Source organism: Heptranchias perlo, chromosome 7 (genome assembly GCF_035084215.1).
Source record: "Heptranchias perlo isolate sHepPer1 chromosome 7, sHepPer1.hap1, whole genome shotgun sequence".
NCBI lineage: Eukaryota > Metazoa > Chordata > Chondrichthyes > Hexanchiformes > Hexanchidae > Heptranchias > Heptranchias perlo.
Genome location: NC_090331.1, coordinates 53,164,190 through 53,182,373, shown reverse-complemented (window position 1 = coordinate 53,182,373; position 18,184 = coordinate 53,164,190). Strand labels below are relative to the sequence as shown.

The 18,184-nt window shown below is 38.7% G+C and overlaps 1 protein-coding gene across 3 annotated transcripts in view; it reads left to right on the top strand.

Moving 5' to 3' along the window:
- The window catches only part of LOC137323717 (transcription factor Sp3-like), a 49,745-nt gene extending 33,986 nt beyond the window's left edge, over positions 1–15,759 (top strand). For all 3 annotated transcript variants that reach the window (XM_067987568.1, XM_067987567.1, XM_067987566.1), the window contains 3 exons: positions 1,669–1,891; positions 7,725–7,924; positions 13,449–15,759. In XM_067987568.1, coding sequence (XP_067843669.1) covers positions 1,669–1,891; positions 7,725–7,924; positions 13,449–13,777 — 752 coding nt within the window. In that variant the 3' untranslated portion in view covers positions 13,778–15,759. The remainder of the gene's footprint in view (positions 1–1,668; positions 1,892–7,724; positions 7,925–13,448) is intronic.
- The last annotated feature ends 2,425 nt before the right edge of the window (positions 15,760–18,184 follow it).

Genomic DNA, 18,184 nt, shown 5'->3' with positions numbered 1-18,184 from the left:
CACTTATGGAGGGCAAACAGTAAAAGGGCATACGCAGTAAACTGGAATATATTGAGGGGTAGAGGAAGTGAGAGACCTTGGAGTGCATGTGAACAGGTCTCTGAAGGTGGCAGTACAGGTAGATAAGGTTATGAAGAAGGTATACAGAATGCTCTCCGTTGTTAGCCGAGATATAGAATGCAAAAGCAGGGATGTAATGTTGGAACTGTATAAAACTCTGGTAAGGCCACAGCTGGAGTATTGTGCGCAGTTCTGGTCACCACATCACAGGAAGGACGTAATTGCTTTGGAGAGAGCGCAGAGAAGATTTACAAGAATGTTGCCAGGGCTTGAAAATTGCAGCTAAGAGGAGAGATTGGATAGGCTGGAGTTGTTTTCCTTGGAGCAGAGGAGGCTGAGGGGAGAATTGACTGAGGTGTACAAAATTACGAGGGGCCCAGATAGAGTAGACGGGAAGTACCTGTTTCCCCTAGCGGAGAGTTCCAGAACTAGAGGGCATAGATTTAAGCTGATTGGCGGAAGGATTCGAGGGGACATGAGGAAAAACCTGTTTACCCAGAGGGTGGTGGGTGTTTGGAGTTCACTGCCCGAATTGGTGGTAGAGGCAGGGACCCTCAACTCTTTTTTTAAAGAAGTACCTGGACCTGCACCTAAAGTGCTGTAAGCTGCAGGGCTACAGACCGGGTGCTGGAAGGTGGGATTAGAATGGGCACCTGGTTGTTCTTCGAGCCGGCGCGGACACGATGGGCAGAATGGCCCCCTTCTGTGCTGTATCTTTTCTATGGTTCTAGGAGGGCAAAGGCTTGATTCAAGAGAGGTTTTGAAGAGGCTTTTGAAGGTGGGGAGATGCGAGGAAAAGAAAATCTTATTTCCATGACTTGATTTTACCCGAATTTTTCTGCTTTATTCCGATTGCAGAGCCGTTTAAACTGTTAAAATGTGTGTTTTAAAGGAGAATAGCCAAGCCAACAAGATATTGTGCTGTGGTGTAACCCATATTTCACAAATGGATTATTTTTGTCATTCATTAATTTTATTTCTTACCAGATGGGTAGTATCAGTGTACAAGTTATTTCCCTTTTTTCTTTTGTGGTGATCGCCTAGTCATCTAGCAATTCATCCTATTAGGATTTGATAATGGTGTACCATGCATACACTACTGTATTGACAACTAAGTTGCTTGATCTTGATTGCTACGTTGATTGTCTTGGGGCTATATCTAATGTTCCCAAGTTTCAGATTAAAATGATAAATTTCTGAATGCAGTGTTTATTCTTAAAACACTGAAGTTTACAAGGTGAAAAGTCTTAGGAGCTCTCCATAAATCCTATTTGCGCAGTTGTACCATGAAATTAATTTCCTTTTCTGGAGTTAAATACCTGTATTTAAACTTGATTTTCCAGCTCTACTTGTATTTTAATTTTCTTCATTTTTAAAAAAAAAAGTCTATAAAAACAGCAGATTTAGTAAAACTGAAAAGACTTTGAATAAAATCCCCCAATAAATTCTGCAAACTGTGAAACCAAGCCATATTGTATACAGTATAGTTACATTTTAAACTTACATTACATATTTTTGTGTGCACAATATCATGAAAGGGTTAAAAAGAATTGTCGTCATAGTCTTGAAGTTACAGATGAGGATTGAACATGCCCTTATTCATTCCAGATATACAGATAAAAGAAGAAGACGATGACTCTGAATCCTGGCAGCTAGCATCACAACCTTCTACAGTCACTAATGTGGGAACTGCGACTGTCCTTAGTTCCAGTGATTTAGCACAAGTGTCTGTGAACTTGGATGAAGATGGTAGTGATCAGCAGTATCAACCAGGAAAACGACTCCGTCGAGTCGCATGTACTTGTCCTAACTGTAAGGATGTTTTGGGAAGGTATGTTTCTGTTTAGTACAAATGAAATGCTTTTAAGTATTAAAGATTCTGTAAACACCAGGCTTACTATATAATCAAAATATTCTTTAAGGGAAAATGATAAAATCAGTGCTTCCATAGCCATCATCTGTTTATTGTACACCATGGGTAAGCTTGGCAAACTAATTGCATGTTAATTATAACTTTCTCCCAACACTCCTATCTTGTGTTCACAGCAGCAACAAAAAAGACAATTTCCGTATGCAGAGTTCCCTGTGAGCCAATACCTGAGTCCTTATACATGCAATGTCTGAGATAGCATGCCCAGGATTAACAATGACTCTTTTATTGTGATATTGGTTACTGGTGTTCACGTGGGATGCCCACCACATTCTCCTTGCTTCTTTTAAAAGATGGAAATATCACAGTCAGACCATTATGTTTAGGCTAAAATTGGTTGTCAGATTTATTTACAAATATATAATAGAAGCAGTAAGACACAGCATGTTACTTAAAATGCAATATTTAAAACAATCCATCCACAAAAGGTTAAAATTATTTTTAAGAAAAAATGTTCTTGGACAGCCTGATGAGTGACAGGACTCTTGAATGGTAGTCTTCAGTAGACTTTCATGACTCAAGGTTGCATGTGGGTGATGTAAATAATCAATCCACTGAGTTTTGGTCTCTAGATAGGACTGAAGCTAAGGGCTGTGATTTATTGCCATGGGATCCCCCTTAAGGTGTAGTCATGCCTATTGAAGTCCAGAGGCAGCCTGAGAGCAGAACAGAACTCTTAATTTTCTGTGGATGGTGTTAATGCCACAATATATTTTCCTTCCTGCAAATGGCTTTCATTGTCCCAGCCTTAAAACAAAGCCTGTTATTTGCCTAATTTTAAGGTCAAACTATCTGGCCTGTTTTTGACAGAAATTTTCCCTTTTTGATACTAGATAAAAACTATATGAACCTGATGGACAGGAATCGACCAACTGGTCCACAAAGCCTGTCCCATTCAATCATGTTATAATTGAGCTTCATGACTCCCAGTAATAAACTCTACCCACCAGAAGCCTTGTAATCTGGGAGACACAGACATTTTTAAAAAAGACCTTAGCCAATTCAGGGGGAAAAGAATTCTGGGAAATTCCTTTGATTCTTGAAGGTGATTAATATGAATTCCAGGAGACCACAGTGACCATGAAGCGCATAATACATTATGCGTTCATCATACTGAGGAAATCTCAAGGGCGATTTCCCCATGTCAGGCTTTTGTCCAGCATGGTGCAATTTTCTTTGCTCCTTTCCCCTCCCTAAAATTAGGGCCTCTGATATTCTGTGATTCCCAGTTGCAGAATCTGCAGCCGAATCTCCCCTCCACCGTAGGATTTTATTTTCGCCACAAGCAGTTTTCTTCATTGTATTGGAACAAATATCTGGAATTCAAAATCTGGTGTCAGGTCTTCTAATCAATGATTTGCAGTTGTCTGTGCAATTCACACCATGCACATTTTACCTGTTTGGCAGGCCATTGAACTATCCAGCATCATTAATCTCAGCTCCTTACATCAGCTGACCTGTACAAACTGAATCCAATCTCAGTTAATATCCTCCTTAAGGGATTGGGGCAGGTAAACCGTATCTCTTTAGGGGCAAGATGGCATGCCTGGCATTGAAAGAATTGAACAGCGTCAACCCTTCCAATTTAGTAATTCGATACCTAAACCAAGCAGGTCTACTCTGGATGCTGTTAATGATTGAATTGGCTCCTTAATGGAGGGTAGACCTGTCACAAGGACCAAGATTCATCTGGCTGGAGATTACTCATTAGGGCATTGGCATGTAGGGTTGTATGGTCTTCAAGCAGCAGGAAGCTTACAAGTGCTTTGTGCTCATAAGCTGCAAGATTTAAGCTGCTTAAATTCCATTAGTACCGTTGCTGTTGCTAACGTGTACCTAACAGGTCTCTGGACTTGGGTAAAGTGGGGTGTATCCCGATGCAGAGAATGTGTGCACCAAGCAAACGAGCTCTACCTATGTGGATTTCTCAGTAGTTAGATTTGGAGAGCATGAGGAGTTTTTACATCATTTCTAAAAGGTTACAGGAGAGTGACGTGTGGCGGCTCTCAAAGTTTGCATTATTGAAATCAGCTCTCATCCTGCTGGCGAATCGTGACCCATGAAAATATGTATCTACAATTCTCCTGTTGGGATGAGAGTCAGTTTTGGTAGTGTAATGTCAGGAGCCAGTGCACAGATGATGCTCTTTTATGAACTAAACTGCTGAAGCACCAAATGCAAAAGTGCCTTTAAGTGTGGTGATGGATTTCCACGTGTGTCATGCATTCAGCTGACAATGAAGAATTTTAGAAGTGGTGGTATGTGAATTGTATACTAGAATGATGTAAACAGTCATAGTGTTGTTTTTTCTCCCATTTTAGAATTGCAACAATATATTTTCTAGCTTGTTTAATGTGTTGGTGAGATAAGCACATATTGAATATAATATTAGCCTACCAGTATCTGTCAACAAGTTGACCTCAAGTATTAACATATTAAATAGTGTTACAATTTAAAATTCTAGTTTAAAATAGGAAAACTTAATATGAAGAGTACTTTTAATGTTTAGCACTGCTCACAAAACTAGAAGGTATAATGAAGAACCATCACTTTAAACACAAGTCACCAATTTGCTAGCTACTTAATATCTAGATTTTCCCAGATGAAATATCAAGTGAAACAGTTAAGTGTTACGTCAGCAATTCTGTGAACTGCAAAACAACAGTTTTAAATAGCTTAAATTGCCTGATTTTTCTAAAGAAAACTGTTTATACAGTGTTTATAAATATCATTGAGGAGATATTTTAAAATATTATGTATGTTATATCAAAGGGATATATATGTTTTCATTGTTACATTTAGATCCCCCCCACCCCCCAAAACTCTGGACATACTTGCCACAGACTTTGGTTGGCTTGTTGCAGAAATTGGCCTTGAGTTGTTAAGAGTTCTTTGGGCCCTCCATACAGTGCATAGTGTCTTTCTTGATCATTATTACTTTTTCAATTGATGCTGCTTGTGTGAGTAATCAAACTTTCACCGAGATAAAACAGTGTTAGTTTTTTGTTTGCGAGTTTAAGTAGTTTTGTTTCTTTTAAAGTTCTGACTCCATATTAAACATTTTTAAAATCAGGACTTAGCTTTAAAATCTGTCAAATATAGGAAGATCTTTCTTGTGATTGATCACCTTCCATAAGATTTGTGCTGAATTAAATAATCTAGTGGGCGCATTACATTTGGCTTCCATTTCAGGATTTGAGGGGATAGGGTCCTATTTCTGATCCTTATCCAGTGACCTCTGCTGGAGAAAGGAGGAGGAAAATCTTTACCCCATTTTATCAGGAGATGTGGGGTAAGGAGGTGCATAAAAGTGGTGAAATTGAATTGATTAGTTCAGATTATTGTGACTTTAAAATTCAACTTCATTCTCCAGACCTGATCAAAATTACATTTACAGATGATGGCAGAATTTCAAACTGTTGAATTTTCAGAAGGCTACTGTAATTTGTATATGTAAATAAACTAGTCAAATTGAATTGGTCCATTTCAGGCCATTGGGCATCTAAATTGAAATGTAAACTGGGCCTTTAGCAATTCATACAATTTTCAGTCTCTGATCATTGATCCCCATTTTATAAGATTTTTACACATTCTTGTTGAAAATTGAGAATGTGAGATTGTCTGTAAATAGGATGTTGATAAATCTGCACCACTTAGATGAAATATATCAATTGGGTGCAGTTTAGAATGAAGCTCATTGTTTGCCTCTTTGCCACAAAGATGTATTCACTCTAGTTTCTCTCCCATCACCCCTCCAAGCTCACTTCATCTGCAAGACCTTGATCCCATTAATAGTAAATGATTGACTACCCAACTTTCCTTGTTGACCACCATGCTAGTTGAATGATGTAAATGGTTCCCTCTCAAGCATGGTCTCCCTCCCTTTCAAAACTGCCATCAATGCCTGTTCAGGAAAACCCACCATCAACCACTCTGTCCTCATAAGCTACCATCCCATCTCCAAACTCCCTTTCCTCACCAAGGTCCCTGAATGTATATAGTTGCCTCCCAGATCTATGCCCATCTCTCACCTAACTCCCTGTTTCAATTCCTCCAATCAAGTTTCCACCCTTCTCACAGCAGCAAAATGGTCTAACCAAAATGAAGAACAATATTAACTGATGCATTATCCCTCTTCATTCTTGTTGACTACTCTGTAGCCTGCAACATGGCTGACCACATCATCCTCCTATAATGCCACTCCTCTTGTCCCGCTCTGGGGGCTATCTTTGCTTGGCTTCACTCATCTATCTGTTCGTAACCAGACTATCTCTAGCTAGGGCCTCTCTTCTCACCCCTGCACCATCACCTCCAGCGTCCCCCAAGGATCCATCCTTGGCCTCTCCTCTTCCACTTCTCCAAGTTGCGCCTTGGTGGTGTCATTCGCAGACATAGGGTTAGCTTCCACATGTACACTAATAAAACCCAGCTCTATCTCTCCACTACCTTTCTCAACTCCTCCACAGCTTCTGTGTCATTAGCCTTGCTATTAAACATAGAGTTCTGGATGAGCTGCAGCTAAACATTTGGGAGATTGAAACCATTGTTTTTGGCCCCTGCCACAAACTCTTTCTACTATTTTGAGCTGAACCAGACTATTCACAACCTCACTGTCCAGTTCAACCTCGAGCTGAGCTTCTGACTCCATAATCTTCTCTATCACAAAGACTATCTATTCCACCTCTGACATTGCCTGCTTATTTGACTCCATCTGCTGCTTAAAATCTTCATATATCTCCTGACTCAATTACTCCAATGCTCCCCTGGCTGGCTTTTCATCTTCCACTCACTATTCAGCTCATCCAAAACTGCTGTCCATATCCTATTCCTTACCAAGTCCCACTTCCCTATCCCACCCTCCCACGTCATTCTGACTTGCCTTGTGCCCAGTCCTCCAACGCCTCATATTCATATGTTTAAATCACTCCATGGCGTTGCCTCTCCTATCTCTAACCTTTTCCATCCCTATACTCCTTCCCTAACTCTCCATTCCTCTGACTGATCTCTTGTGCAAACTGTTGTCATCTATGCCTTCAGCTGCTGAGGTCCCACTGTCTGGAATTTCCTCCTGATGCCCCTCCACTTTCCACCTCCCTCTCCTTAAGACCCTCCTTAAAACCATGGTCACATCTCTTAATCACTCCTCCTTTCGCTCAACATCCATTTTCCTCATGTTTTGGGATGCTTTTCTACATTAAGGGCACTGTGTAAATGCAAATTGTTATAAGGGCCATCATTTTTAGCCATCAAAGCCTGAATTTTATTTATCTAGGTAAGTAGATTTGGTACAGAGATGTAGACAGCAAATACCTCCAGGATTTTCAGGTTCTATTTATATAAATGAAAATGATTGTAATTTATCAGGTGTCCATTTACACAATTATAATTGCATAATACTTAGAAATGTGAAGTAAGGTGAGTCAGTGATTTCAGAATAATTGCAGAATTTGGAACCTAGTATATGAAATTTCAAGAAACCGGACTGCAAAAATCAAAAGGACAGTCTCCAATCCTTGCAAAGCTTGCTGAGTATAAATTTGCAATTCCTCAGAATAGTCATTGCTTAAAACAGAGTTGTTTAGAAGTAGTTACCAAGTTAATATTTTTAGTTGCTGCTAGTGGTTTAAATTCAATTGACAGTTAAAATCTATAGTTTTGAAACTGTATTAAATGTTTACAGGATTCAGAGGAAAGAACTGAAAATGCTTACAGTATTTGAATTTATATTTCTCAGATCCTCCAGTAATTTAGGCAAGAAGAAACAGCACATTTGCCACTTTCCAGGTTGTGGAAAGACATATGGAAAAACATCCCATCTTAGAGCTCATCTTCGCTGGCACACGGGAGAACGACCATTTGTCTGTAACTGGGTTTTCTGTGGCAAAAGGTTCACTCGCAGTGATGAGCTGCAACGACACAGAAAAACACATACAGGTTATTTTCATATTTCTACCTTTTTATGACAATCCATCAGGTTCTACTCATTGTTTTGATCTTAGTTGCCATGATGTGGAGATGCCGGTGATGGACTGGGGTTGACAAATGTAAAGAATCTTACAACACCAGGTTATCGTCACCTGACGAAGGAGATAATCTCCGAAAGCTTGTGATTTTCAAATAAAATTGTTGGACTATAACCTGGTGTTGTAAGATTCTTTACATTGATCTTAGTTGCCAATTCTCTCATCAATTCCCAATTATCCTCTGTTCCTGAAGTTTTTCTGCATGTCAATGTTGTGAAGCACAGCTACAACCCATGCAAGACATAACTTAGAAGCATTATTTTTGGCTGCTCAGAAGATTTTTCTGTCTTTAGGTCAGTTTATAGTACTTGAGGATCTGAAGTGCTGCCTACAAGGGCCATGGGTTCCAGCGAAAGGATATTTAACAATATTAGGTCTGATGGCAGCAACAGTGTTTGTGGTCACCAATGCTTACCTGTTTGAGATTACTGCACAGAGCTCTCCTCTCCCAACCTGACAGGGCACCCACTTTCAAAGGGATCGGGATCAGAACTGATGGACATAGAACAATCAATTATCTAGAACTATGACAGTGAGATTAGCTGTGGAGCATTTCCAGCTGCCCAGTACAAGGCAAGTCACTATGCTTCCTTTGCCAGGGCATGATCATACTAGTATACTGCTGCATTATTAGTTGCACTATTAAGCTGGGGTAGACAGTGTAGTGGCCGATACTCTTGTAAGTGGAAAATGCACTTGGGGGGGGGGGGTGTCAAGAATTTTTCAGCACTGGGGCTGCACAGAGATAGATCAGTTTGATTCCCTGGATGACCACGCACTCCTGTGTTTTTTGATCATCAGAGGCTGGACAGTATCTTTTTCTGAATAAATAGATTCTCACATCTGTTTTGCCTGATCTCCTGAGTAATTCAAAAGAAGTGAGTAGAAAGGGTAAAAATGATATTGGTGATTCCTTACTAACCATGAAAACTGTGGTTCTTGGACATCCTAGTCATGAGCAGTGATAGGATTCCATTTTCAGACAGGAGAGATCTCCTCCCTTAATTTGGGTTAAATATTAAACCTGGACCCAGGAAGGTTTGAGGTGACATCCTGGTTATTGAAAGACAATATCTGTTGGAATAAGGATTTTCCCTTTTCCAAAGTACATATCTTAGTTAGATCCTAGGGGCATCCACTAATAGAGCTTATAACACAAAATAGAAAAGGTTTCTGCAGTGATCTTTTAACTTGCTTAGTCCTGCCTCATGATTTTGGAGTATCTCCAGCACTTGGTTGACTGTTTAAAATCAAATTTTTAATCAGGTTCTTTTGGCTAATTCAATTACTTATGAAGCGCCTTTAACATAGAAAAATGTACCATAGTGCAACACGAAGTGTATGGGGAAATAAATGGATGCCGAGCCAAAGAACGAGATATTAGATGGGGTGATAAAAGATTGGTTCAAGAGGTCAGTTTTAAGGAAGATATTAAAGGAGAGAGAGAGATGGGTAGATGGAAAGGTGGATTTGGGGGGAATTTGAGGGTTGGGGCCAGGTAGCTGATGGGATGGGCACCAATGCTGGTTGCAAAGGAAGGGGGTGATGCACAAGACGCTGGAGCCAGGAATAAGCTGTTTGGGAGTGGGAAGTTGTAGCACCGGAGAAGGTTACAGAAATAGGGAGGGATGAGTCCATGGACAGATTTGAACAGATGAGAAGTTTAAATTTGAGGCATTGAGGGACCAGGAGCCAACTTAAGTGATGGGTGAGAGGATCGGATACTGGTAGCAGAATTTTGCATGAACGAAAGTTTAGATGCTGGCCAGGAGAGTTGAGTCTGGAGGTAGAGGGTGTGGATGAGGGTTTCAGCAGCAGGTGGGCTAAGATAAAGAAGAAAGTCAGACTTGCATTTATATAGCACCTTTCAGGACCTCTAAAGCGCTTTACAGCCAATGAAGTACTTTTGAAGTGTAGTCGTCACTGTTGTAATGTAGGAAAGATAAAACAGAAGTAGGTGGTCTTTGTTATGGAGAGGATATGAGGTCGGAAGCTCAGCTTGGGGTCATTTTGGACACCGAGGTTGCACATTCAGATTTAGCCTGAGGTGGCTGGGAAGGGTAGAGGGATTGTGGTAGGGCCCAAAGATGATGGCTTTGGTGTTCCCAGTGTTTAGGTGGAAGAAATTGTGGCTCATTCAAGGCTGTGGAACATGCAGTGGAGAGGTAGAGCTGGGTGTCACCAATGTACTTATGAAAGCTGGTCCCATGTGTATGGATGATGTCACCAAGGGATAGCATATAAATGTAGAACAGTAGCGGGCAAGGATGGATCATTGGGAAACTCCTGAGGTGACTGCAGGGGATTGGAAGAGAAGTGAGGGCAGTCTCGCCAAGCTGGACAAAGTAGATTGTGTTGGAGGAGAATGGTGTGGTTCATTAAGTCAAAGGCTGCAGAGATCAAGTCTGGGAGATAATGTACTATGGTCACTGTCATTTGTGATTTGGTTAGGGCTGTTTCATTGTTGTGGGAGGGGCAGAAATCTGACTGGAGGAATTCAGATGGCGTTGTGGGAGAGATGGGTGTGGATTTGGGGAGTGACGACGTTATCAAGGATTTGGAGAAGGGGAGGTTAGAGATAGGGCAGTAGTTTGCAACGTCCGAGAGGTTGAGTTTTTTTTTGCAGAGAGGTGATGATGGTTTTGAAATGGGGTGGGGGTTGGAAATGGTGCCGGAGGAGAGTGACCCATTTACAAAGTCAATTGGCATGAGGGGCAGGAAAACAGGTTGGGTGGTTAGCAGTTGAGTGGAAATGGGGTTGTGGGAGCAGGAGGTGGGTATTGTAGAGGGTATGGGGGAGAAACTAGAGAGACGGGAGTTCAAGGTTAGGGTATGGAAGTGCCTGGGGCATGGTTTGGAGGAGGAGCAGAGGCAGCTGAATAGGTGGTATCTCTAGTTGACAATCCATGAACTCTTCATACTTGAGATTAGGGTGATGGTAGGCAGTTGAACAAGGCAGTTGGTGGGGGGAGAAAAGTGCTGGGGCTTATCTTTACTCTCCAGGATTCTCCTGGAGTAATAGGTGTATTTCAGACCTTTGACCCATTTGTATTTGGATAATTAAGCCTATGTTTGGAGTTTGAGGGCTTTCTGGGAATTTAAGGTCTGTCATATTTCTGTATTTGTAACTATCATTTTAATTCTGTTGCTGTATACTGATGTTTTCTGCAGTGATGACTATGTTTTTCCTTGGAATAGCTGTCACTGTCTTTGAGAAGCTGGACAATAAGTCCGGGAAGTATTGATACCTGCAGGGGGGTCCCCACATAACAAGCTTGAAAACCACTGCATTAATAGATAATCTGGTGTCCTTTATGTAAATTATTCAGCAAGTCTGCCCATTTAGGTCTCGTAACAATTCCTGCATTTCAAGCTTGTTTTAACATGAGTTGATGACAATTCTGAACTGTTGGAGTTAGTGAAATGCAAGCACTTCCTGTAGAGCAGCTGTGTGATCTGGCATTCTTGTGGCTTACCCAGAATTTTTACTTAAAAGCTGTTTTCCCATTTCATTTGGATCCAGAAATTGTCCCATTGTTTCATCAGCTACACAAGTCAAAACTGGAATGTTGTTTCCACTGTGTAAATGTCTGCATTTTATGGTGTGGTCATGGTGAGCAATTTAAAAAGCCTTGACAGTTTGCCTTCCTTCTGTTGTGCAAAGATTTAACAATGGCCAAGTAGCATTGAGGTCATTCTGCAGTGTTGAGCCATTTTCCTGGGGGAAGGTCCTGGGGCAGGGGAAAGATCATCTCACCAATTCCACAGTTTCTGGGCAGATATAATTGATTCCATCTGTAAGGCTGCAACATCCTAATGTATTTATTAAAGATTACTATCTAGCTTTAAAGGTAACTATCTAGCTTTAACTTGACAACATATTTAACAGATTGGAACTGACCACTGGTGTTGAGTCCTTCATAGGGGCCACCCCAACTGAATTGTACTTCTTTGGTATGTTAGTGTGTGGAGGATATTTCATAAAGATGAAAAATAGAATCTTCATTCTCCAACTGATAAGTATCCTTCTCTCACTACAGTCTCACCAATGCATTCATACAAGCCTATACTTATTTGGGAGGGTGTGGAGGTTACATTGAGGTCAGTGGTTAGTTTCTGTTGAGCTTCAGGTCAAAATGAACTAATGCTATGGTATTAGCACTGAGGCTTTATGCAGTGTGGAAATGGGATCCCCTGTGCAGTACTGTCTATCTGCAATGTCTTGACGATAGTCGGTGTGTGTGTGCATGGTAAATGATTTCCTGCAGAACGAAAGATCCATATCATTTAAAGAATGAATAAGATTCTACAAAATAGATAATCTAACCTCCAAATCCCATATCTTACAGTTTAGTGTATGAACAGGCTAGCTATTCAATCTAGCTAGCTTATTGAATGGGACAAAAAGTATTTTGAATGTATTCGTATTTGTTCTATTTAAGTTGTTGTAAATTTCTCATTTATTTTTACCTTGTTCAAGGGAATTCCATTTCTGTGTCAGCATCAAACCCCATCTCATCTGATCAAATATAGCAGAACAAAACTTCCTCTACCCTGCCCCAACAATTTGCCACTGTTCCCGCCTTTAGAAGAGCACTAGTGTGACATTTCTCCATTTCCTACTCAGGCCTGTCTGAGTGAAATTAACAATTTTTAGTGTTGAATTAGGGACAATATTTCACAAAATCCAGGATGCTTTCATGTTGATCTGAGATGAATTTGAACCCAGATTTTAGAGATGAAAGACCTGTATTTAACTTGCCTATATTCCATATCTTTATTTATTTTAACCACACATTTTTTGTGTATGTATTTTCTCTCTTGGTCTATTAACCTGAATAAAATAAAAATACATGAGGGTTGTCTTGTTCATGTAAGGCAGTAAATACATAAAAATACACTAGTTGATTTCCTATATTGCACATAGTGAGGCAAGATGAAGTGTAATCTTTGGATGAAGTGGGGTTAGCAGTTGGGGGATAATTGGAGTAGAGCACACAGGTGTAATTTAGTTGCCTTTTTAAATTCATACATTCTGTGCTTATTTTTAAATTTGATTTTATATTATTTATAGTTAAATAACAGCATTCACAGTAATTTGGGAAGCAGAGTTGGTTGGAACTCCAAAGTTTCTCTACAGTACAAGCTGAGGAGCTGGAAGATACGAAACTGTGGCACTACAATATCACCCCGGGTAGAAGGGTGTCATGTGGACATAGGAATTTATAATAGAAAAGTTGACGGGAAGTGCATGCAGATGTAAGATTTTTAGTATGTTATAAAGTAATATTTTTGTCAAGATTAATGTTTAGTTTCTCAGAATTAGACAGAAGAGCACCAAGCTGCAAAAGATTTCACAAATTAACTTCCACATACTTTGAACATAATCTTTAGAGATTAAAAAAAATTGAATTTTCTGAATTTATACCCTGCAGGTGAAAAAAAATTTGTCTGCCCAGAATGCTCCAAGCGTTTTATAAGAAGTGACCACCTTTCAAAGCACATCAAAACACATCAGAACAAGAGGGGCAACCTTTCCAGCCACAACAGTGCAGCTATATCGTCAATGGAAGTGACATCTGCCTCTGATGTTGGTATCCTTACTTCAGGAGGAACTATTATGTCACCTGTAATAGCAAACATTCAGCAGGGCCATATGGAAGGGATTGGAACTGACCATTCTGATGGTGCAAATACTGAAGAAATATTGCATAATACTGATATACAGTTAGTCACTATTGGTGGGGATGACTGTATGGACTGAAAAACCCAGTTTATAGAAAAAAACAGTAAAATGTGTTAGTGATTTTATAATGGAGCAAAAGGCTAGTAAATTTTAAGCTTTTTCTGCAGTCTTTTTATCAGTGGTAAAATTTCATGTATTATGGAAAGGAGTGACAATTGTCACTAAAATGCCTTATTTTCTATGTATTTGTAATACAGTATTCATATATCTATTGAACACTGGCAATGTTGCATGTACATTTTGCAGATACTCACCACATGTAGCAATTTTTCAAGAATAGCACTCATGATGATAGATTATAAACACAGGGAAATAGCTATGCAAGACTGATGGGCAATCTTGAAAATTAAAAGATTTGGGGATGATGCAGTCCAGAATGGGAAAGTTATTGGTATGTACATCTTGAACACAATTTATTGTGATAATTCTGTTTTCTATTAAATTTCATAGCAATTTTCTAATTCAGTGCATTGCATTTTCTGATGCAAACATGCATATTTCAACCATAAAAAGGGTCACTGATGGTCTGCATTCTATAAGCTGATTAGTCTCAAGTAAACTAGCTGTTTGTCATTTAAGTGTCAAAGTATGCATTTCTGTGTATCACTAAGCTCTTTATAAAAGAGGAATGTTGTAAAAATGGGAACTGAAGTCTTAATCTATTTTTTCAAATTATTAAAAGCCATTTTTTTTTTTGCTAATGGTAAGGGTCATCTGCCAAATGACTGAGCGTGTTGATTATAATTAACCTGGGAGTTTCAAAGTAGCTATTACATGAAGCTTCTTTGACACATTGCAGATCCTTATGCATCTACCCTTTGTAATTTTCTATATTCAAGTTTTTACCTTAACTATTTGTTGCGCATATATATATTCAGTTTGTATTTTTATTATGTATTTGTTAAGGGTACAGAGGTAATGCTTAACTATTTAATCTCGATCATCATTTCAGCACCATAGAAGTGGGGGTAAAGATGCTACTGTTTTATTTTTCTTTCCAAACCCCTGGGGTGACAACTATTGCCTCCAGACATGCAGTACTATTAAATATCACTGTTGCACTTTGCTCCAAAATATACTCGTGACATCTTGTGCCAGTTTTTTTTTTAAAAGTACTGCATCACCTCGTGGTTTGTACCCTTTTGAAATTTATTTTTAACTGTCTTGTCCTTTTTGTAATTAAATCAAATGTGCAGAATAAACATTCAGATTACAATATAAACCAGCTTTGATGAACCAACTGAAATGAATTGTGGTTTCAATACTTTTTTGGTTCTAATCACTTGAGGAACCTCTACTATGAAGGAATTATCAATGTCACATGTGATGTAGCATTATTCCTATGGTAAAGTAGTATTGTGTGCATAAAAATACAAATATAGAAAGAAATGTTTATACTATGAGTCACTTGATCATTGTTTTTATTTTTAATCCAGTTACTCTTTAGTAAAAGTGATTTGATTATCTAGAACTCTCCAAAAAGCATACATTGTGCATTGAATTTCAATCTAGGACTCAAGGCCTTTGAGGTTTCCCCACAGTGCTATTTGCAGTTCAAGTATAGTTCCTTTATTGCAGTATTTTTTTTTCCTCACATAAAGTGTCAACTTGCATTGGAAAAATGAGCCTCAAATTAAGATGTGTTGTATGTGCAAGTGCCAACAGTTGGGGTAAAGTGTGTGTTACATGTGAACATATATAAAGGACAGTACCATTTTGTAGTGACATTTCATTTTTTTTAACTTTTTGTTAATGTTTTAAATAGGTTGAGCAGTTTTCATTGCTTTTTAGAGGTAATTTAGTTCATTCTTCTCCCTTCCTCTTCCCTCCCCTGCCAAAAAAGTTAGGTGGTCTTCTTTTGAAACAATGATGAAACTTGATTTTAAAATTCAATAAAAAATATATACATTGCCGTGTGGAAATTGTGTCTAGGCTTACATGTTCAAAATGTATAAATATAAATTAAAATGCTAATAAAGTAACATTATACTGTCAACAAATTGCTGACCTTATTTAAATTTTCATCAGTATTAAAAAAACTATTAAAACAGGAGTCTACATTGATAAGTATTATGTTTCTCTTATAGAATTTGCACGGAATAATTTACTTTTACATGTGACTCCTGGAGTACCAGTTTGTTATCACATAATTTGTCACACCCAATTAAGGGATCCAACATTTTAAAACTAATTCCAGCAGGTAACTTAGCTAAAATTAAACAATTTTAAGTTTATTTGCCCTGCCTGTTGCATCATCCTGCATACAGATCCTTTTTTGTTTTCGTTGGGTTTTTTTGGTGAAACATCAGGTGTCTTCTGAGGATTGTGTACTATTGTACTCCAAGTTTGTGACTATCCGTATGCAACCACGCAATCACTCTGAAATACACTGTCATGGTATGTTTTAAGGAACTATGCCGTTTTGTTCGCGGGTTCGTAATGTATTGTTGCCACAAGTGATGCATACATTACTAATAATGTATGTTTCTGACACTAAACCACTAGTACAATATAATACTATTTCCAGACTTTGATACCATCTTTGGTCCTTCCATGACTACTAATGTGAAACAGCAGTTTAGCAGATGAATGAACAAATGAAAATTAAACAGAAAAATAGGAACAAGTATCAGAAATAATAGGTGTGCATGTAAGCCATTTCAAAGTGATTGGCATTAGTCAGTAATCTTTTGAATCATTAAGTTAGGACTGGAATATATTAGAAAAAAAATGAACTGAAGCTTAAGCAAGATTTGCCCTCTTTGTTCTCGTAATGTTACCATGTTTTACTCCGAGGAACACTAAAGCAAAAAAGTAAAGTGCTTAAAAGAAACCAGTTACAGGTAAAGACTGGAAGTTTTTAAGTTTCCTGTAATATCAGTTTATAAAAACTGTTTGAGGTGCTGTAATTTATTGGACTCAATACCATAAAGTTAGTCTAAATCTGAATTGCTTTTTCTTTTGCAGTATTTTAATCTTTGAAAAATTCAGGCCCGGATCTTGCTGGAGCTAAGCATGCCCCATTAGACTCTTTGCACCTTACAGCGCACAATTTTTTTGCGCACTAACTTGCTGGAGGTGCAAGCTGATATCATCATGGTGAGGGAAACGGTGCACCTGGGACCTCATTGAACAGTGGGACCAACAGTGTATCTCTTAACCAATGAGATTTAAGAATTGAGAGAGAAACAGGAACGACTGAAAAGGAAGGTGAATTAGAGTGGATGAATCAGTCAAATCGGGCACAGAAAGAGGGAAAGAAAGATTGGATTGAGAGAGAAAATGAAAGGAAAAGTAAGAACATTTAAAATTTGACATTATTAAAATATGAAATTTTGCCACCTGAAGGAATGAGACTCCACAGTTTAAATTGTTCAATTTCTGGGCCAGAGAGGTTGATTGGCATTGTATTAACAATTATCATGTTAAAAAGGAACTAGTGCTGTTAATTGCCAGATTTAACTTTGTCATTAGTTTAATGGGCAATTAATGTGCAAATCCAGCAAGTTCTTGAGATAAGATCCTGCTGCTTTTACAGCCTAAGATTTTGTTTTCAATACTAACCCCACAGAAAAACTAAAATTAACAAAAGCTCAAAAATTAGAACTTTTTTGAAAGTAAATGCTGAGGACTTTTTCGAATGTATTTCTTTTTGACTATGGATAGGTATCCCTACACACACAGTTTTCAGACGATGCAGAAAATATGTCAGACCAAAAGAGAAATTGGGGAAACTTCAAGCCAGTTGTGCAGAGCCTCATCCATTCTGTTGCCATCCTTCAGGAGATTTATGTACCCTCCAGCTCATGTATACTATGTGAAATACACTGACCTGTAACTAACAACTGCCAGAGCTTTTAGCACAAATTTATTTTTGAATTCCTTCTTGAAGGAAGTCTCATCAGCTTGCCAGGACTGAATGTAGGTTTTCTTCATAATGAATGTTGTGCATTACACAAGGCTGTTCCTATTTGGATAATTTAGCATTGGTAGGCATAAGAACTTTAAAAAAAAAATTGATTCCAGAGCTGTCAGTGCAGTCAAAGGGCTCAGATGATCTGTATGTTTTCTGAATCTTGACGGCAGGGACACCTGCATTAATTCATACAGCTTCCCAAGGAGGAATAGCCTAGCTCTTTTAGATGTCCTTTTAAGATCCATAAGAGTGGATATTGCTGATAAGAGGGTTTGCACATCACCTTGCAGAAACTAGCTAAAGCCTAAGCATATACTGTTCTTCCAGCTTTATTTGCTTTAGAAAACTGATCTGTATATGCTTAATGTTGAAGTAATTTCTTACCAATGAGTACTATTCCATCATGTAGGACAGTCACTGGACCATTTCCACATCACTCAATTAAAATTTCAGTTGCCTTTTGTGATTTCTTCACTTACATTTTTTTAATTTATTGTTGGAATGTGGAT